This window comes from Dipodomys ordii, unplaced genomic scaffold (genome assembly GCF_000151885.1).
Source record: "Dipodomys ordii isolate 6190 unplaced genomic scaffold, Dord_2.0 Scaffold25, whole genome shotgun sequence".
Classification (NCBI taxonomy): Eukaryota; Metazoa; Chordata; class Mammalia; order Rodentia; family Heteromyidae; genus Dipodomys; species Dipodomys ordii.
The window spans coordinates 9,612,752-9,635,125 of record NW_012267241.1 but is presented as its reverse complement, the minus strand read 5'-3'; the positions used below and the strand labels follow the sequence as shown (position 1 = coordinate 9,635,125).

The 22,374-nt window shown below is 40.8% G+C and overlaps 1 protein-coding gene across 3 annotated transcripts in view; it reads left to right on the top strand.

The window, feature by feature from the left end:
• Mapre2 (microtubule-associated protein, RP/EB family, member 2) overlaps nucleotides 1-22,374 on the top strand; it is a 146,572-nt gene that overhangs the window by 41,125 nt on the left and 83,073 nt on the right. Inside the window, exon 1 of one of the 3 annotated variants that reach the window (XM_013014902.1) lies at nucleotides 8,173-8,438. The exons of the other annotated variants lie outside the window; for them this stretch is intronic. Within the exon in view, the coding sequence (XP_012870356.1) occupies nucleotides 8,320-8,438 (119 nt within the window). The 5' untranslated portion in view covers nucleotides 8,173-8,319. Of the gene's footprint in view, nucleotides 1-8,172; nucleotides 8,439-22,374 lie in introns of those variants that run through there. 3 annotated transcript variants of the gene reach the window in all.

Sequence of the window (22,374 nt, the reverse complement as noted above, 5' to 3'; positions counted from 1 at the left end):
TAACCAGCAGAGCACCCTGACCCTAAATTCAACCCCAATACCAGCACACACTGAAAAAAAATTGTGACACCCTTCCCCTAAACTCTTAGTGACTTTTCATTGCTGTTTCCCTGTGACATTGAACACTGTCTCACAAACTAAACATTGTGCTTATTGTCTGTCTCTACTAAATACACATGCTCATACATTCAAGAAAAAGTTATATGGAAGCAGTAAGATTTGTTTTTTTCAGTAAATTTCTGTATCTCCAATGCATAGAATATTGCAAAGAAAATCCCAACACATAGTAAGTGCTTAGTAAAAGAATCTCTGAGTGAATATCTGAATATTCACATATTAGTAGGATAGCAATATTTTGTTTTTCTTAGTTTCTCCAGGTATGGCTGCTTTGTTTTCTACATTCCTGTGTTAACAATATATTCTTCAATTTGCAACATTTATCACATTATATTTTTAGAGAAACATTTTTAAAACTCATAAATTCAACCAGATATCATAATTCAGTCCCCCTCCCCCTTTTTTTTGGTCAGTCATGGGGGCTGAACTCTGGGCCTGGGCACTGTCCTTCAGCTCTTCAGCTCAAGTCTAGTGCCCTACCACTTGAGCCACAGTGCCACTTCTGGCTTTTTTCTGCTTATGTGGTACTGAGGAATCGAACCCAGGGCCTCATGCATGCGAGGCAAGCACTCTACCACTGAGTCAACTTCCCAGCCCCAACCCCCACCCCCTTTTATTAGTAGACTGAAATGTCACATTGCACAGATTTGATCAAATGATTACGAGATCATCATGGTCTCTTGTGTTCTTCAGTCCCATTCATATTGCATTCTGTGAGTCCTGCAAAATTAAACCCAAGGTTGTGTAAAGTGAAGAAAATAGGACTAAAACAACCCCCAATATATAGATGTTTTTTAAAAGCTTAGAAAAATCAACCTCAACCCACAGAGACATCCTATGTGAGGAATGCTCTGTATTTGGCCATTCCAGAAACCTTGCTATTTTGTTACCAAACCAGAGGGAGACCTGAAAAGCTATGCTTACTGAACATATCAGCAAAACTAATCATTGTGGCTAATAAATAATCTGTCAAGAGAAATTATCCCAAAAGTCAGCATTGAAGACTATACCTATATAGGTTGGCTCTGAGGAGGGCATTCTTCATCTGGAAGAAAATATTATTCATCACCTTTCTGCAAATGAATTTTGTACCTTAATACCAGGAGCATATGTGTGTACACACACACACACACACACACATGTATGTTTATACATATATATCACAAAATTGTCATATCTAGGAAAAAGATCTAGAAAATCTTCCTGTGCCTCTGGCTTAAAGGTAGTGAGCTTAAAGCAGTCTCAAATATATTTCTATACCATCAATATGATTTCAGAGCCAATACCGATGGCTGGCCCATCTTGCATTTATTTACTGCTATTATTTTGGTGTAGAGCATAGTTTAAGGTACTAGTTGATAACCCATACCTCCACTCCCCACTAGAAAGTATCTTAGGAAATCCACATAAGAGAAACAATTGTCCCAGGACAACGGAGGTAACTAAGTGGAATCTTTGGTCTGTATTCTGGAGGTATTAATGATATAAAAATGCCCAGCTTCAGTAAAAACGTTTTATCCTGGAAAAAGTGACCAGGATGAGCAGGTGGTTCTGGAATGGACTCAGTCTTGACTAATACATCCATACGTTCTTTGCTATTATGCTATGAGGCCAAAGCAATGCAGAAATCTCTCTTCTAGATGAACAGAAAAACCATTTTTATACTGTCTGGCCTAAGTCCTAAGAGAAATATGATTGTGAAAAGAAAAAAAATGGATTGGTGTTCAGTTCAGTCTTCTTGGTTGGATCTCTTAGCTGATGATGCTTTCTTTTCTTAATTATTTAACTTTTTTTGGTGCTAGTTTTGGGGCTGGAACTCAGGATCTGGGTGATATTCAGAGCTTTGAAGAGTTTGTTCATTTGTTTTTCCTTTTATTTATTTTCTTGTTCTTGTTCTTTTTTTTTTCTAAAGGATAACCCTCTACCACTTCCAGCTTTTTGGTTAATTGGAGATAGTGTCTCGTGGACTTTTCTGCCCCAGCTGGCTTTGAACCATGATCCTCAGACATCAGCCTCCTGAGTAGCTAGGATTACAGACATGAACCACCATTAACCAGCAATGGTTTCCTTTTAGTTTGTGTTTTTTGTCCTTTTTTTTTTTAATGGATCCTGACCCCAGTAGAATGGGAATTCCCCAATAGAATCAACTCACAGAAAGTCTAACAGGTGTTCATTAATAAACAGCTTGACTTCAATACTGAAAATGTTGATGAAAGTTCTCAGTGCAAATACTTGTTGATGCCTATTAGTTGCTGATTTCACACACACACACACACACACACACACATACACATGAATGGTTTTTAGTGTTTCCTTCTTTCTTGAGCATCTTGGTTTAGTCAGAAAATTAACAATTTTGCAAAGAGTTGTAGTGTTTCCTACTAATAGAAAGATTTCTTCATTTCCTTCAGTTGTTGATGGCTTTAATCTGAAGCCAACCCTTTCAAATATGTTCCTTGAGAACAACTTATCAAATTGAGTAAATACTTCTCTGTCTTTATTGGATCCAAACTTTCTGTGACATTTGGCCCTAGAGATCTTTCTTTTCCTATGAAACCTCTTTCTCTCCTGGGCTTACTAAACACCACTCCATCCTGTGACTGGACACCCACCCCCATCACAGCAAAATCCTTCATAGTTCCTTTTTGCTCATTATACTCCTTTTTTAAATCACCCAGTCTCAAAAGAATCCCACCCCTATCCTTGTTTTCATCCCTGAATGACAGCAGTCAAAAGTTCCATAAAACCTTAGGAGTGCTGGGTGCTGGTGGTTCACGCCTGTAATCCAAGATATGCAGGAGGCTGAGATCTGAGGATTGAGGTTCAAAGCCAAGCCAGACAGGAAAATCTGTGAGATTCTTATCACCAGAAAATCAGAAGTGGTGCTGTGGCTCAAGTGGTAGAGTGCTAGCCTTGAGCTGAAGAGCTCAGGGACAGTGCCCAGGCCCACAATTCAAGCCCACGACAGACAAAAAGAAAAACAAAACAAAACAAAAAAGGCTTAGGAGTTAATTACCTCCAAATAATGTGGATCCTCTAGTCAAACATATCTCATAAGATAGAGGGCCATATATTATTTCCTTGTTTGACAAAAACTTAATGCTCACTATACATAAAGCCCACTGATAACTAATATGATGTGCTGTCACTATTTCTCAAAATGTATCATGAGAACCTTTCTTCCAAAGAACAATTTAATCTGTACTTCCAAGTGAGATAAATGATACTATCATCCACTTGGTCACGCCAGCCATAAATTTGGAATCCATTTGAGATATCTATTTCTCCTTCACTACCCATCCATAACACTTCCCCCAGCCATGTTTACATCTAGAGAATCACCAGATCCTAACAGTTATCCCTCAGAATATTTCCAATTTGTGTGTTCTTCCTCAATGCTTTGACTTCTATCTTAACTTTTTAGTTTGTATATTTTGTGCCCACACTGGGGCCCATACAGGACCTGGGCACTGACTGTGAGCTTTTGTGTTCCAGGCTAATGCTCTTGAGCCACAGCTCCCCTTCTGGCTTTTTTTTTTTTTTTTTTTTTTGTGGTTAACTGGAGAGAAGGAAGAGTCCTATAGATTTTTTTTTGTCTGGCTTGGCTTTGAATCACAATCCTCAGATCTCAGTCTCCTGAGTGTTTAGGATTATAGGCATGAGCCACTGGCACCCAGCTTTATTGCTTGTTTTTTTGTTTTAAAATCTTTTGTTGACTTATGTTAGCTACACACAAGGGGCAGTGGGACAGGGGGAGGGAGGATTTCACTGTTACATCTCCACATATTTACACTGTTACTACAATCTCTTACTCCACCTGTCAAAATTTCTACTTCCTGCCACCCAAAAATTGTATATTCAACTTTTTTCTTCTTTCATTTTCATAGCTCTAGATAACCTATGTGGACAGCATTCAACTTCCTTTATCCTCATTGTCTTCATTTAGCTTATTACTTTTGGACTCATTTTGACCCAATATGTCATCCATACTATTGTCAGCATGTCATGTACAAGTTTTAGCATTAATTTTCCCTCCTACAGCACTTCAAGTTTTCAGACAGTCTTCAGAATTGAGGTCAAGCTCTTTAGTGTGGCCCAAGAAACCCTGATATCCAATTCTGGACAAATTTCTTCTCTTTGAGCCAATAATTTTCTCATTATGGTTATTGCAAGGATCAAATTAGACATATGCTGAATAAGTGAAAGTACTGTATATTCATTTAGTGCCTATCTGCAAAGGCTGTTCTAGGAACTGCAGGTATAGCAGTGAATGAAACAGTTAAAGCCCATTTCTCAGGAGAACTTGTATTCTCTCTGTTGCATAGAAACAAGAAAGGTTTCTATTATTATCATCCAAGACCAGGTACAAGCTCCTTGGGAACTTTCTAGGCTTATTTCTCAGTTATCATTCTGAGACCAATGCTATCTACATAGTACGATACCACCCTATATGATATCATTATTACAGTGTTTCTAATTACCAATACCTTTACTTTGTTGACTCACACCCCAATTCCTTCATGTCAGAACCTGAGACTTATCTTATTGGCCTCTGGTATACAAGAAAACCAGATGTGTTAAACGAATGAATATTTTAAAGTATGCCTAATAAGTTTAGTACTTTAATATATTATGTCCTTGAATTCCATAGTAATATTATGAAACCAGTATTATTGCACCCACCTTATAGGAAACTAAATCTTGAGATGCAGAATGACTTGCCACATTACATAGCTTATGAATAAAGTCAAGCCCAGCATCCTGGCTTGCTTGTCTCAACAGTCCCTATTTGAATCACGATTCTTGATGAGAGGAACCGTTTTTCTTCATGGGAATTTGGAAATGTAGGACAATGTGGTCTGTGTACAATTTTAGGTATTATCTATATGCAAAGGCAAAACTTTAGCCCACAGACAGATGTACAAAGACACTGTCAGATTTTTTTTCTAGAATCTGTGTAATTCTCCCCACTCTGCTGGGGGCTAAACTCCGGTAAGTTTTGAGCTTGCTCATAATATTATAGCCTCTTCCAATTTAGGCCATCTTTGGATAGCTCTACCTCTTGGCTGAATATGCAGCTTCTTAGATGGTCTCTTTTCCTCTGCAAGCATCCAGAGCACTGAATTGGTGAGTGTGGCTTATAGAAGGAACCCAAGGGTAGGAGAGAGTAGCCTCCCTTGTGATAAAGCTGTGCCTTGCTAGAGAAAGGAGTTGCTGTGATGGGCAGCACCTTACTCAGGTAGGAAAACTTCTTGAGCTGTTGTTTCGACATTGTGGCCTATAGCATCAAATATGAGATGAGGCAAAAGCACGTCTTCAGCTTCCCTTCTAGGACATAAGTTTGAAAACCTGTGGATGGGAGGCCCTGCTCTCTCCCACCCTCACTCCCTTCTTCCTACACTTAACTGGGTCTGGAAAAGTGGGGGTGGGGGGAGGGAATCTCCCCCTCCCTCTTCCTATCATGCATTTCTCTATATTGTATCATCTCTCTTCCCAAAGTGGAATTTACCCTTTCCTTTTTCCCGAAGCTTGACCTAAGGAATGGCTGCCAGGTAACCTGATTTATGGGGAGAAGAATAAAAACACATCTGTTTAATATTTTCAAATTATTACCCCTGTTACCCCTGCATCTCAGAGGGTAATCACTGGTCTCAGGAGCTCTCTGGATCCCTTTATAGTAGTGTGGCTCACAGCAGTCGTAGAGGAAGATTTACAAGGGCTCTTCCATACCTCCTTCACCTGACTTACTACCCTTCCCTTTCAGCCCATCAACCAAATTCTTGGCTCTTACCCCTCCTTTGTGGGTAGCCTAGAAACAAAGTGGTAGTATTTTCTTGAGAAAAAAATATTTGTAGAATGTATGAACTACATGTTCAAATTCTGACCACTTGAGTTCTCATGATGACACTGGTTATGGCTTACATATTTACATATGGAATTATGGGAAAGTAAGTTGTTCTAAAGGACCCTAATATAGGGGACGTACTCTGGAAACATTGAACATTTGATTTGTATACTGAGTCTTTCTAATTCAATCTGTCTCCAAAGAAAGGGGAAGCTTTTGTGAAAGTAAGCAAATTAGTAGAGAACTGACAACAGTGAGTCAAGCAACAGAAATGTTAAGAGGAAGCATGGATTTTGTGACAGTGACTCTAGTTTAATGTCTCTATAGCTCACTGTGCAATGTGAAGCTCGGTGTGTGTCTCTTGCTCTTCTTTATCTGTATATCTTATTAAGTTTCAAGTTAGAATTAGATCCAGATTTTATGAGAAAAACATTTTCATGTAAATGAAGGAATCCACTTGTGTACTGTGAATTGAATGGCTAAGCAGAAAATAAAATTATTAAAGTAATAGCCCAAAAGGAGAGTACAAAATAGAAAGAATAAAAAAAGGGCTTCTTGTTTGAGGTTATCATTACCATCTGGGTTGTGAAACATTTGATTCCAATTCCAGAAGCCTGATACCAGAAATAACTTATAACCAAGGACATATGCTGGAGAATTGTCAAGAATGACAGAGTTTTTACTTGTTTTTAATATCTGTATCACAAAAAAATGAAGCTGATAAACTATACAATGATCTGAAGGGGTGAGCCATAGCTGAGAACTTTCTACCACATATATTTATGCTATGTCTTTTATACTCCAAATCTGCTTCCTTTCCTACCCCATGAAAATTCAGAGACCACCTCTGATAGATACATAGAGGATCTTTCATTTTTTTCCCTTTGGAGAAGAGGATCAGACATACTTGGGGTCTCTCGAGCGAGACTCTATAATCTAATCTGTTGATTTTGCACAGCATTTGCAGTTCTACTCACAGTCATCTTTTCCCAGGGGTCATGGCTGATACTTTGCTAGGCTTATGCTCTACCAGGAGAGCCACACCCCAGCCCTTCACAACGGTCATGTTGGAAGTATGCCTAAATATTCTTACATACATTATAGACAAATGACCACTTTCAAGTTTCTTACCTATGTCGAATTTTACTTAAACCTTTACATTTTACATAAACCTCATTTTTAAAAAAAAAATGGAGATAAAAATACCACCCCATTTGTTCTGGGTTAGAACTAATTTGTTGGAAAACTGAGATGCTATAAAACAGTTTGAAGGCTGAGAGATTCCAAATATGAAACGAGGTGGTCACTTGTTTCATTCACATGTCAATAAATGATTAGTATTAGGAGGCAGTATAAAGTCTGGAGTTGTGGTGTACTCCTGTAATCCCAGCCCTCAGGAGGCCGAGGCAAGAGAAAGACTAGTTTTAGACCAGCCTAGACTGTAAGGGCGGGGGGGGGGGGGTAACAGGGGGGAGGGGAGAATTGGAGTAGAGGATGCCCAATAGTTAATAATTTTAAGGTCTTCGGGGATTTCTTTTCTACATAAAATCTCTTAACTTACAATCTTTAATCCTCACATTATTAAAGGCTTTATTGGGTAGAAGGGAATACAGCTTCCTTCCAGGTTTTTGGTTATTTGCTTTTTAAAAGGTGCTATTATTCGAGCGGGAGAGGAATCTGGAGAATTTAACTCCTTTGGTCAGACACTAGGAACTGGCCATCGGGTCTTTTAGATGTATTTTTAACTTTCCTTAAACCTGGCCAGGTTTCATTTTCACGGCCTAAGAAGTTGGTACTGAAGGGGTTAAAGGGTCCTCCACACCCCGGTACTCGAATCCTTCTTTTGTGTACACAGCTGCAGTCGGAGCACGGGTCGGAAAGGAAATGGTTAGAGGAAGAGCTGGTTTTCAGACCAGGCGGGTGTGCGAGGGGGGCTGTGTGTGTGTGTGGTGGGGCGGGGGGGGGGGCTGGGGTTTTTACATGCCAGATGTAGGCCTGCCCGGTGCCTGCCTGGGGCCGCTGGCGTGCTCACGACGCGGCCCTGTGCGAATGGAGGCGAGGTGATGAGTTAGCGCGTTGCCATGGTGACGGGCCGGCCACGTGACCCGGGTGCCGCGGCTGGTACCGGACTGCTGCTGGCGTTTTGACGTCAGCGGCCGGGTGGGCGGGGCGCGAGAGGGCGGGGCGGGGCGGGGCGGGAGCCGAGCTGGGCGCAGGGAGCGAGCGAGCGAGAGCGAGCGGGCGGGCGGCAGCTCGAGGGACGTGCGCGGAATCGGCGGAGCGAGCGGGAAGACGCAGCCACCTTCCTGGTCAGCCAGCCCCCCCAGCGGTTTGTTCCCTCTCTCGGGAGTGCGCCAATGCCCGGGCCGACCCAAACCCTGTCCCCAAATGGCGAGAACAACAACGACATCATCCAGGATAACGGGACCATCATTCCTTTCCGGAAGCACACCGTGCGCGGGGAGCGTTCCTACAGGTAATGGGGGCGGCGCGGGGCCCGGCGCGGGGGGAGCCGGCCCGTTCGATCGTGGAGCGGCCCCTGCCCGCAGCCCGGGCTGCCGACGGGCGCTCGCCCGGGCGGGTGGCGATCCTCGGGCATCGGTGTCCCTGTGTGTCACGCTGGCCGTGCGGGGCGGCTTGGCGATCGCGGAGGGAAAGGCGTTTTGGGGAATCGGTTTCGCCGCCTGCAGATGAGGGGGTCTCTCTCCACCCCTTTTCCTTCCACACTGGTCCAAAAATAAAAAATAAAAATGTAGGCTCTCCCCCCCCCCCTCCTGACGGGAGGCAGGCGGTGGCACTTCCTCTCCTCCGTCCCTGGTAGATTGCAAAGGGCCTTTTAGGTAGCCGTGCCTCGCGGCAGAAAACCAGCGCGAGGATGGCGAGGAGCGAGACGGGGAGGAAACCCACACGCGTTTGCGCTTAACCTGGAGAGGGTGCGGGAAAGATGGAATCCTCGAGATTGAGCTGCAGCAGTCTGGGATGTGAGACCGCCAGATTGATGGAGCTTTGTACGAATTCTGCTCGCTGATTGGTGCGAGGATTGACAGCAGAGGTCACGATGTTAGACATTCACCCCCCCACCCCCACCTTTTCTCCACCAAACCTGGGGTTTATTAGAAGAGACTAGACTGCCACCGACCTGAAAGAGGGTGTGGGGGGACCGGGGCGTTGTTAAGCATTTTATTAGGAGTTTTATGGCCTTTCCATGGGCGGGGGAGCCCCTCCTTCGTATTTACAATCGAAGGTAATTCCTGGTATTTTGCTGAGGTCTGATGTTCAGGATGGCAACGATCCTGGTCATTGTATTGTGAGCCTTTTGATTAATGAGGTGCCTGCACGGTTAGCATCATTTAGCATGAACCTATCTGGCAATATGTTCCCGAAGATAAGCTCATTAAAATTGTTTGCATTGTTTGATAAGGATAACAATGTAATGGAGAATGCAACTAGGATCTTAGACAGCTCAAGGCCAGACTTAAAGGGAAGACTGATAGCTCCGGTTGTATTTCCTCTGAAGTTCTTTTGTACTAGGGTAGTTATTTTTAAATGTTACCTTGATAAACCACAAACAATGCGTTCGCTTTGAAGCAGACCCTGCTTACCTCTAAAGGGCATCCTTTTAGCTAGTTAGCAACAGGAAATAAAACCTCCTTTTTAAAAAAAGGTGAAAAGCATTCATCTAAACATTCAGATGGTATTATGAGTAGAATAGTCTATGTGGATGAATGTTGGATATCATAAGACCCAAAGTACCCCCACACCCCCACTTCCTTTCTCTTTCCCACTTCCAGACACACACTATTTGTTAATTCAAAAAAAAAAAGAAGAAGAAAAAGGCAACCTTCATCCTGTCTTCTCTGGCAGTTACACAAATACTTGGAGTTAATTTTGGCTGTGCCCAGGAGGTCACCTTATGGTTCCAATGAAATGTGTTGACATGGTATTCTTACAGACTTGAAGTGTTTGTTATTTTCTTAATGTAAACCAAAATAGAAGCACAACTTCGGGGACTCTCCTTTTGGAGACCCTGTTATTATTAGAAAGTTGGGCCTTTTCTCTCCTTATTCATCTACCTTTTTTTTGTCTGTAAATATCCTTAAACAACAACAAAAAAATCATAGCATTTAAATCAAAGAGTTTTGAGTTCCAAACTTATCAGAACTGCTCTTCTAAGTAGTAAATTTGAGGCCATCCTTTCCTAAGTGATTTTAGTCACCTGCATTGTAAGTGGCAGTTGCTTTTTAGGTTGGAGTACAAATTTTAGCACGTGGGCCCAAAGAAGTTGCCTTCTTCGGTTTTATTACTCATATGAACCAACTTGAGATGGCAATGGAAAAAATAATTGACTGAAAAGGTTAAATGTTACCTTCTCCTGAGAAAGTATTACTTTATAATGAAGTTTTATTCACTGCAACCCAAGTTGTTATTTTCATTTCCTGAATTATTTCTAGTTTGCTTTCTGAGTCTCTATAATGGTACTTGAAATTATGTAAAAACACAAACTGAATTTTTTTAAATGATGTGACTTAAAAAAATTGTAAGCCACTCAGATCATCATTGCACTTGTATTTTTATGTAATAGGATTATTGGAGGCTACAGTGAAAAGCGCCATAGGTTAAATAGAGAAAGAATCTCCAGAAATGCATTTATATTGTTCTACAAAGGCTGCACTTGGAGAACTTGGAGATAGACACACTAGGTGTTTTCATTGGTCATCTCCTCCTTCAATGTGGACTAGTAATGTAATACAACTACTACTTGGGGTGGGGGGGGGAGATAGGGAAAGGAAAAGCGTAACACATTTTTCTGTCCAGGAAGCATTCCATCATGATTTGGTATTCCAAGATTGGAATAAAATAGCTATTTAATTGCTGGGGAAATTTGGAAGGCAGTTTGAAAGCCACAGTAGAGATTTAACTAAGTAAAAATTTGACCTTGGCTGTAGGTTTTGGGTAGCCCTCAACAATGAGATATACTTGGAAGTTCTCTGAGGAATCCCTTGAGAGAAGCAATTTTGTCTTGCTTACTTCACTGACTCCTAGGAAGACCTTATGCAGGCCTTTATCAAAGGCCAATTTTCTGCCTTTGCTTGTTACATATGAAGATGGATAATGTCATTTTTTAATTTTAATTTTTTGTCAGTCATGGGGCCTGAACTCTGGGCCTGGGCGCTGTCCCTCAGCTCTTCAGCTTAAGGCTAGCACTCTACCACTTGAGCCACAACACCACTTCTGACTTTTCTGCTTATGTGGTGCTGAGGAATCGAACCCAGGGCCTCGTACATGTGAGGCAAGCACTCTACACTGAGCCACCTTCCCAGCCCAATAATATCATTTTAATAGAGATATTGTAAGGTTAATGTCAAACACTGAAAAAAAGAATGTCTTATAAGAGTTGTGGGCCATCAGTGTAGTAGCTCAATGGTGGAACACTTGCCTAGCATGTGTAGAACATTGGGTTTGGTCCTCAGGAGCACAGAAAAGAAAGAAATGCTATGTAAATAGAAGAATGATGTTACTATTATGAAAAAGGGTTTCTTTTGGGAGCTGATGGACAGGAGTGCACCCCACCTCATTGACAGTACTGGTGAGAGGGAGTTGAGGGTACCCAGAGAGCTAGACAGTACACCTGACCATTGCTAATGACATGCAATCACTTTTCTTTTTTTGTAGTGTTTGTACCTTACTGCTCATGAATAAAAGTCAGACATGGTTCTCAACGTAGATGTCACAATCTAGGTATCTGTTAGTGTAAACAGCACCTAATTTTAGCGTCTAGAGAATAGGTGAGAAGTCATCATTGAAACTAGTGTGCACTTTTATTAGAAAAGCAAGTTTCTTGCAGCAAATTACCCCTGATTAGTAATTTCAATTGAAAATAGCAAGTGACCACAGCCATGTAAGTAAATACATTTTCCCCAGCTCTGTCCACTGACTGATATGAGATGGCCTTTCCAGCCTCTGCTTCTTCAGTGCCTTAGAAGTGCTAGAAATCCATATATTTTAAATGCTGCTTAAAAAATAACGTGAAGGCCATCTGAGGTGACACTGTTTAATTCATAGCGAATGAGTTGTGCTCCGGTGCTCCCTCGGGAGAATACTCCCCATAGCTCTGCCTTGTGCATATGCTAGTCAGAAATGAGATTTATTAACTGGCCCTCTGCCCACCTCATCGTTGTTTGCATACTCCAGGTTTTTGAGAACGAATATATAAAGCCAGAGGTCTAGTTCAAAATGGGTGTTTGAATATGCAGCCACAATAGTATGTTTCTAAATACTTAAAAACAAAAATTCTTGACCCCAGGAAATGAACTGCCAGGCAAAGCAAAATGAAAATGTTAAGTCTAAAATATTAACCTAAAACATCCAACTTTTCTAGGCTTTAAAAAAATGCACTGATGTTAATGATAACAAAAAGAAATCCTGTGTGTTGACACGTAAAAGATGCACTTATGAAGTGTGTTCCATTCATTCAAAGCTATTATAATATGGCTCACTTTTGCCAGAATGTAAATTTCAGATCACAGCACCCAAAACAGGCTGTAGGCAGCAAAACTCTAGATTCACCTGTCTCTATTATGTATCAGTGTCATCTAGGCTTAATTCTGTCAAAGATGGTTTTCAAAAATTTGATTTGATCATCAATATCTTATTCAGTGTTGGTGAAATCAGAGTGGCTTGATGTTTTGTTAGGCTCTCAATTCTGGAACTTGTTTTGTGTCCTTTCTGTAAATGGGATGGTCTTCTGGGTGTTCCTGTCCTTGGAGAGAGGCTCACCCCTGCCCTGCTGCTGGCTTTGGTGTCTGTTCACAAGGCAGGATCTTAGCAGAACATGGGTATGAGATTGTCCTCTGGAATTTAGAGATTTGATTTCCTTATGTAGCATATTTTCTGTATTTATAGGGACCTTGAAACTGCAGTGACTAATCACTTAGAAGAATTGAGGGATATATTAGGGTTAATGTTAAGTGTTCCATTTGGATTTGAGAATTCATTAATTCAATAAATATTTGAGAGTCTATTCTGGCCAAGGTCTGTGCTTTCTCCCTTTGGGGACCTTGAGTTCTAGCAAAGTGAGAGATATAAACAGCTCATTTTGTAGCAGATTTACATTGCTGTCAATATTTTGCTCAGTCTGATAGCATAGTGGTTTACATTTCCTGAGCCCACAGTGACTCAAAGGAAAGATAACCTCAAGGCCAGTATGCTGCAGGAAGCTAAAAGACACTGTGGAAAAACATATACACTGTTCAAAAGGCTCTAGAATCAGACAGAATTTTCATTGGCCTGGCTAGGTGCATAATGAAAAGGGGTAGAAAATAAGGCACAAACACTGAAAAGTAGGCAGAGGTGAGGGTAGGAAATGGAAATAGGAAACCACTGGAAGCCATTACCTGACAGGCAGCATTATAAAGCAGGTACATGTGAGAATGGATCTCCTGTTTAGAAATGAGAGCTGAAAAGAAAATGGTCTCCTCAGTGCTCCACCGTGTGGGAACTAAAATATTAGAGAATACTTACTGTGCTGTGGAGACCTTAAAGTGTGGTGATTAGCACATATCCCGTGACTGAGACCATCTTTTCCTGTGTAGAAGCAATGAGTGCAACTTTGCCTTATAGTGAAACTAGTTCCTGAATCAGACAGTGGTTTTAAGATCTCCAGAAGCCCAGTTCCTAGCTAGCAGTCTGACTTAAGGGGAAATTAGTGTGCAACACTATTTTGTCTGATCTCCCCAAACTCAGAAGTGAGGTGTCCAGTACTTCAGGGTGAAGGATATTTCCTTGTTATTTAATGCCATGAGATGTACACATGTGTACCGATGTCTAATTCCCAGAGATATCATCTGGACAGAGGCCCTAAAGTAGACTGAGAATTTTCCTTGCATGTGTGTTTTATTCTTGAGTTTTCTCAGTTTCACTTTCAAGGACAAATTGATGTGCACCATTCCTAAGCAAAGTATCATTTCCCACAATGCAATATGTCTGTAGCAGTTCATTCTTGAATTCAGGATGTCTTTTCACTGTCTGTCTCTGTGGTACTTAACTGGGTATGTCATACTCAGTCATTATCGTAAGCACTATTCTGACAGCCCTTTACCTATAACACTCATTGTGACCTTGAATCTTGTTTCGTAGCTCATTTCAAAAACATGATTGTTTGTTTCTGTCCTTTGGTATTTTTTTTTACTACATTGAAAGATCTCTTCCTAAATGAAAGCTTATAATTCATACTTCTTACAGGTAATAGAGGAGAGGTTGGGGATGGGGAGAAGAGGAAGAGGAGAAATAGTAATATGTTGACTTTTTGCTTTAATTAATCAAAGAAATTCTTCTAGATATTTTGTTAACTGTATCTCCAAAGATTATTTAGATGAAAATGATTTATCAATGAGGCAAGACTAAGCAAAGTTTTATAGGTCACTAAGAAATAATTCCTTAGTTGGTTACAAAAACAAAACAAAAATCCTTTTTAGTGTCAGATCTCCCCAGGCCAGTTAGGATTTTATTCCATTGAACAGCAATGGACTTTTTTTCTAAAAGGGTAAAAATTGGTGACACATATATAGGATGATGAAATTGATGTCAGCTTTTAAGGCTTCGATAGTTAAGAAAATATGGTAAGAACTCAATCCTTCTGTGCCTGGCTTGGTTCTAGCAGGAAAAATGACTGCCAAAAGACTCTCATTTGGGTCATGACTCTGGAGCAGAACAGTAATAGGGCTTAAGAAGGAAGAGTAAGTTTTCTGTGTAAGGGGTTTGTAAGTACAGACACTGGTGGATCTCTGTAAACTTGTGCCCTTTTATAACATTGAGAAAATTCAGTACTCTCTGAAGTTATTTTGGCCATCTTTAACATTTATATTTCCTTGTGGAAATACAGTTGTTAATTACACACAGAGAGTCAAATGTGGTATACAGTTAAATCCCAGAGCTGAAAAGGCTGAGGCAGGAGGATCTCCAGTTAAAGACTAGCCTAGACTAGATAGTGATATTCTGTCTGAGAAAAATAAGTGTACAAAGACTTTATCCAGAAGGTTAGGGTTAATGTTTGTTGTTGTCTAAGTCCAAATGAATGACATTGCCTTTCATGAGAGTAACATGACTGATTTCTATGATGCCATTTTATTTTTTCCTAGAAGTATTTGTTTTGTTTTACTTTACTTTAGACATCAATTCCCCTTCTGTATTTCATGTCAGCCTACCCTGGCAAAGTCTTGGGAGGTAATTCATCAAAAGTGCCAGAGGCATTGACATCTCTCGGAGGCTTTCTTGTGTTCACAGTTATACTTTGATTATAAACAGTGGTATCCTTCATTTAAGAGCTCTCTATGATTCACTGCAAGGTTTTCATTTGGTGCTTCATGAGTCAAGAAGTGGAGCTGCTAAAATCAGCTCCTCTATTCTTTCTGCTTACCATCTACCATTTTTGAGATGCACAAACATGGTTTCAGTTTGTTAAGAATGTAATTTCTTAAGTTCCCACTGTGCAATTTTACACAGCTATTGTATTCTTCAGCAAATGTACTGAGTTCCTTCTGTATGTCAATCTCTGGCATATAATCTTCTGTGCGCCTGGAAACAAAGATAAGTCGTGCATAGCCCTTTCTTGGAAGAGTCTCCAGAGCCCTCTGGGAAGAATCAGGAAGTGAGTTCCTGGTAGGCAGCATCGGGAATGGACAGGTGCACACACCTGGCCCTGAAGAGTCCCCAGAGTAGTATGTATCTGCCTGTTGTAGAGTATGGCTCTTAGTTAGAATTCTTCAGTTGTTTCAGTTGTCTTAATAAGATATTTGTGATTATTGTGCAAAGATATCCTCCTCTAATTTTCAAAAGCTTTCTTCTCTGTGTGTACCCCACCTAAGGTGCCTCCTCAGATCTCAGCCTGTTGGGTAGTTAGGATTACAGGAGTCTTGCTGGGTTTTTTGTTCCCGCAATGTGGGGGGGGGTAAGGGGGGGGCTGGTACTGAGACCTGAACTCCAGACCAGGTTACTGTTCCTGAGCTTTTTGCTCAAAGCTAGTGTTCTACCACTTGAGCCACAGCTGTCTGTGAGTGTGTATGTATGTGCATGTGTGGCATGGGGTTAATTGGAGATGAGTCTCACAGACTTTTCCTGCCCAGGCTGGCTTTGAACCACCATCCTCTACTTAGTCTCCCAGGTAGCTCAGATTATAGGCATGAGCCACCAGCACCAGGCTAATCCCTCAATTTTTATGGTATATGTTTTGGTCATCACTAAGCTTAAAACACTACAGTACTGCTTACTAATGTTTATGTAATAGTGTAAAAATGAAACCTTATATTCATATTTACTTGATATGCAAGAGAAATGCAAAGAATAGAAAATATGGATGGGAACTGAGCAGATTAGTTACCTTTTTATGTTTTTTACTAATTGAAATTAGGTAAATTCATTACCTAGCCAATCTGTGTTGTATCATTGAGCACTGTAAGAGCATGGATTTTAATTTGTTTAATGTTTGCTTATTTCATTGTGCTGAGGATAGAATCCAGAGTCTCACTGTGCAGTGCAAGCATTGTACCATTTGGAGTTTTAAAAATTTAAATGAATTTGACTTTACACTTAATGAGTTTTACAAGTGGAATTATGCTAGAAACATTTCAAAATATTCACTAAAGTGACCCTGAGAATATTAAACCTGGGCCTGATCCAAGCCCCATTCTTACCTTAGAGCATCATAAGTCACAGGTGAAATAGCTGTTCATCCAACAACTGCCTTGTGTTGCCCTTTGAGGCCTTATGCAGCAATCCCTCCTCCACGTTTCCTTTTGTTTTCTGCAGAACACACTGGAGCCACCAATGTGGTTTTGGTGATGTGTCCAGCTTGATTAGTATGCTCTATGCATCTTGCAGTGACTGCAGAATAATCCCCACTGAGGATTATTTTTTAATATCCTCTTTGCAGTTTTTTTTTCTCATGTACCGAACACCTGCTGTTTGTCAGGAACTGTGTGGGGCTCTGACATCATGAGATGACAGGCAATTGCCATTTTTTTAGCACTCTGACCACAGCCCTCTGTCTTCCTCCAGTCCACCTAACTTCTATCTTTGGGCAGTTAAGGAGCACTATTTGCCCTTTATGTAACCCTAAAGATCCCTGGATGATGGTCAGGATAAACAAGCCATCTGCATCGCCAGGCCTCACTGCAGCCTGCATCTAGCATCCTTCTCACCCATCAGTAAGCCTGAGTGGACCCCAGGGACACTGACCAATTAGGAAAAGACAGAGAGGAGGAAAATTTGGCAGACATGATTCTTGCCACAGGGACTTCTTCACTGTCCACAGCCATGAAGTCAAGAGACTGTGGAGCTTATGACATGTGTCTCTGCTAGAAAAAGAGGAAGCGGAAAACAGTCACCACTGGTAGATGAGCATATGTGTGCAGCATGGAGAAGGGTGAGAATTTCTTGGGATATGTCACCCCAACTGTGTCTATATATCTGTGTGGGCAGAAGAATATTCTGAATGCTGGGCCAGCGGAGGCAATGGACCTGATCACAGGAGGGGATGGGGACCAGAAAGGATCTCTAAGCCCTTTTACTGGTGGCCTGGAATGCACAGTAATCAGGAAGCAGACATGGTGTTGGCAAAGTGGAGTTTTCTCTCCCTGGAATTTCTGACAGGCACGTTAACATTGTCATAGCACTGACTAAGATATCCCCATGAATAAGAGTGAATCCATTTCAGCCTGGGGTGATGGGTGCTGCTTCTTTCTCAGCTGCAGATTCAAAGTGGGTCAAGTGAAAAGATGGCCTAGACCTTCCAGCAACTCTTTCCTACTCCACATGACCAGTGAGGGTTGATCTAGATGCCCATTGGGAGAGTTGCTTGAATAGGTAGTGAGGTATCATGAGCAAAGCTTGGCTCTGGCATGAAATGTCTGTTTTCTATTCCAGCTCCACCCTTTCCTAACAGTATGATCTAGGGCAAAGTTCTTAGTCTCTCTGAGATTCTCTCTTGATGAAAATAATAATAGGAGTGCACCCTCATGGAGCTCTTACACACATTAAATGAGATACACAACAAAGTATAGCAACTGGTGCCTGGCATTGCTCTACCACTAAGAAAGTTTGCTCAAAGCTGACACTCTACCAACTTGACCTATACTCCATTTCTGGCCTTTTGTTAGTTGATTGGAAATATGAGTCTCTAATAAAATTTGCCTGCCCAACCTGGCTCTAAACCTTGATTCTCCCAGATTTCAGCCTTCTGAGGTATGATAGTGAACTGCTGGCACCTGGCTTACACACTGGTTGTTTTTAGACAAGGTCTACCTCCTGCTCCAGACTGACCTGGACCAAGCTCATTCTGTTCACACGTCCTGCCATAACTGGTATGACAGGCACTTGCTACAACACTTAGCTTTTTCTGTTGAGAGGCGGGTCTGGTGAACTTATTGCCTGGGCTGGTCTGGGACTATGATCTTCCCCTTCTAGGCATGCCAAGTAGCTAGGATTACAGTCATTCACCACTAGCACCCGACTAAAACCCAATTTCTCAACCACATATGTTTCAAAATCCAAAGGTGTTATCAAATGTTAAGTTTGCCTATGATTTCACAAATGCTCGAAGCCCACTGCATAGTTTTTTTCTAAGTGTAAATCAAAAAATTTTTGATTCCCTTATTATCTCTTTGTTATATGGCCCAGACTTTAAGGCTGAGTTTTAATTGAAAGAATTTCAGGTAATATTTCTGGATGCAGCAGTACCTCACTGTGGTAGGGGATGATAATTCTCTATGTTGTGTTTGGACTGAGCAGGTCACAGCCATTCAAGTTCAGTGAGGAGTTGAGGCTCTTCTTTTGTTTTGATTTTGAATGTTCCTTGAAATGAAGCCAAATACTATTAGACAGGACATCCTGTGATTCCCTTAGTTTACGATGGCCAAGGACGGGACCATTTTTTTTTTTTAATAATATGATCCTATGCTTCCTTTCCTGTGGAGTAAATAGCCACACTCCTGATGTTTGTTTGAATTTAGGACTCGCAAACAACTCCATCTCCAGAAATCACCTTGAAGATTCATGGAGTAAAACAAAAAAGTCCATGTCTTTTTTGGGGAATCAATGGCTTGGTCACTGTTCGCATTTAAGTTACCACCAGTTAGTTGCATTGTCTTGAAATAATAATTAACTGGAAAGTAGGGGAAATGAGCAGAGTAGAAGTTCTGGGAATTAAACATGTTAAAATTCTGGAATCAGATAGGTTGTGGCATACTTACGCAATTATATACAATGCAAACATTATGTGTGAGGATAGGAAAAATGTTTATAAATATTAACAGATACAAGCCAATTATTACAAAAGTCAAAGTAGATTGTCTTTGTGCCCTGGGCTTCCATAAAGAAATTATGACAAACTAGATGGCTTAAAGGGTATTTTCAACTGGTGAAAGCCAAAGTCTGAAATCAAGGTGGTGTGGGGGGCCATGCTCCCTCTCACGTGTCTAGGGATGAATCTTTCTGGTCTTCCAGCTTCTGATGGTTTGTCTGACACTCCCTCTCTTCCTCTCTCTTATCCTTACCCCCATTTCTCTTTCTTTTTGTGGGGCTGGGGTCTAAACTCATGACCTCATATTTGAGCTATACCCCCAGCTTTTGCTTTATTTTCCAAATAGAGGCTCACTGTGTCCAGAGTTAGGAGTTCCTCCTGCCTGTCCCTCCTAAGGCTGGGATCACAGGGACATACCACAGTGCCTAGCTTATTGAGTTGAGCATCTTGAATTTGTCCAGACAGGCCTTAAACCATGATCCTTGTGTATCTGCATTGTTGGGATTACATGTGTAAACCACTGTACCTAGCTTCCCCATTTGTTTCTTAGTGGCTCAAGCCTGTAATTCCAGGTACTTAGAAGGCAAAAATCAAAAGGATTGTGGTTTGAGGGCACCCTGAGCAAAAACTGAGCAAGGTCCTATCTCAAAACAATAGTTTGGTACAATGGCTCACATCTATGATTCTAGCTATAAAGGAAGAACAAAAAGGAGAATCACAGTCATAACTTGCCTGTGCATAAACTTGAGATTCTGTATGGAAAGTAATGAAAACAAAAAGGGATGTAACTGAAGTGGAAGAATACCTGCCTAGGAATTGGAAGGCCCTGAGTTCCACTCCCATTACCATGATGATGATGATGATCACAATGATGATGTAAAATAAAAAGTAGCACTTTTATTTTCTTTTTACCAGCATTCTTGAGTTTGTTGTTTTTTCCTCAATAAGCTATTATGAGATATTTTAAAATAAGAATCCTTTGTAATACATATGTACACATATATGTGTTATTTATAAATATACACATATATAATGAGGGCATTGATGTTTATGGTAATAAGTGTTTGTCAGGTTGATTATAAAAGTAACTAAGACTGAAATAATATAAAATAGTCTTTGAGGCATTGAGTCAACTCAGCTCTTTAGTTTAAGTCTAGAAGGCCAAGAAATTTTTTCAAAAATATTATTTAGTCACTGAATTCAAACCTAATTTTTAAAGCATTTAAAATCTGAGTCACACTAACTCTAGGAACCTAGAAGCCAGGCATGGCAAGCAAAATAGGACATTTTCCCCAGTTTATACATTTCATCTGTCTGGACATACATGCTCCTCACAGCTGACCTCATCCTCTTACCCTGCTTATTCTTCAGACAGTTTTGTGTGTAATAACATGTGTAGTTGTATATTTATATTGTTTATAATCTCATCCGTCATATGCTATCTCTTGTCTTTGGATACTTGCTAATCAATTAATTGTCTTTTAGAATCTCAAGTTTAGTAAAGCAGTCTTTAAGTTCAGTAGAGACCACTGGCCGCCCGCCTCCATTTGTTAAACTACTACAGTTTGGTAGTCCTAATACCACAGAACCAGAGTCCCAATGGAGGCCATGATTCAAGTTCTGCTCCTTCCACTCTCTTCTCTAAACCAATGATCTTACCCTGTGTCTCATCACTGTTACTTCTGTACCTGATCCAGTTAGAATGTACCACCTACTTTTTACTAGTGCTCAAGTTTCTGCACTTACCTTTGATAACCTAATACACTAGTGCTGGAAGTATTTGGACCTTTTTTGGTTTCCTGTACCAGGGTTTGAACTTAGGACCTTGAACTTGGTAGGCTGGAGTTCTGCCACTTGAGCCATACCTTCAACGCTACTTTTTGTTGGTTATTTTGGAGATGGAATCTAGCAAACTCTTCTGCCCAGGCTGGCCTTGAACTTCAGTTCTTCAGATCTGAGTGTTCTGAATACCTAGGATTACTTGCATAGGAAAGAGAATAGAGCAATACAAGCTAAGTGTCTTTCCCTTCATTCCTCCCCCCTCTCCTCTCCACCTCTCTCTCTCTCTCTCTCTCTCTTTCTCTCTCTCTCTCTCTCTCTCTCTCTCTCTCTCTCTCGTGAGTGTATGTGTGTGTGTGTGTGTGTGTGTGTGTGTCTAATCTACCTAGCAACTGCTAGGTACTTATAATGCAAAAATGTATTTGTTCTTTCTACATTTAATAATTTAGATTATTGATGATTTTAAAAGTTCTCTTTTTCTATTCCCATTTACATGATGATATCTAGCTGCCTACATGAGAATACAAGGAAATGACTTCTGGAGAAAAAAGGGTGAACTCTGGTCTTAGAGAGGACATGTAGGAAGCTACAGGGAAATTTCTGGCTGCAATCAGAATTGTTCTACCTGGAAAAAGAAGTTATATGATCTGTCTGGGTAAATTAGTAATTAAATAACATGCTCCTTGTTTCCATATTCCTCCTTAACTACACCCATTTGGCAAAATATCACTCATTTTGGTTCAGCATTAGCAATGACCAAAATTCCCCTTTATGCTCCACTGAGTAACAGGAGGACCTTGCATCTTGAGACTTGCAAGATGTTCTCTGGGGTTGGGAAGTGAATTTAATGTAGAAGTTGATCAGTACCTTGCCAGCTGAAGGTCAGAGTTGAAAAGTTTAATGGTAAACTGTTTTCTGATTTGAACATATCCATTGTGATTACATGTATGTCTGAGTGTATTTAGAGAAGAATTTAGGTGGGTACAAATACGATATGGATGTATGTTATCCAGTTCGTTGTCAAAGCCACTAGAATGTTTTTTTTTAACGCAGGTTCACATTTTTTTTTTTCATCGTAATAGGCTTAATTTTACTGCTATTTCATTTTTATTGCCATTTTAACACCTTCTCATGATTTTAAAACTGAATTTTACCCAAGTATCAGTACAGATCTTTGGATAGGCACCAGTCCTTAAGAATAAGATACCAGGATTTTTGTTTTGTTTTGTTTTTTGGGTCCGGTTGTGGGGCCTGAACTCTGGGCCTGGGTGCTCTTCCTCAGCTCTTCAGCTCATTGAGCCACAGCATCACTTCCGGCTTCTTTCTTTTTGCTTATGTG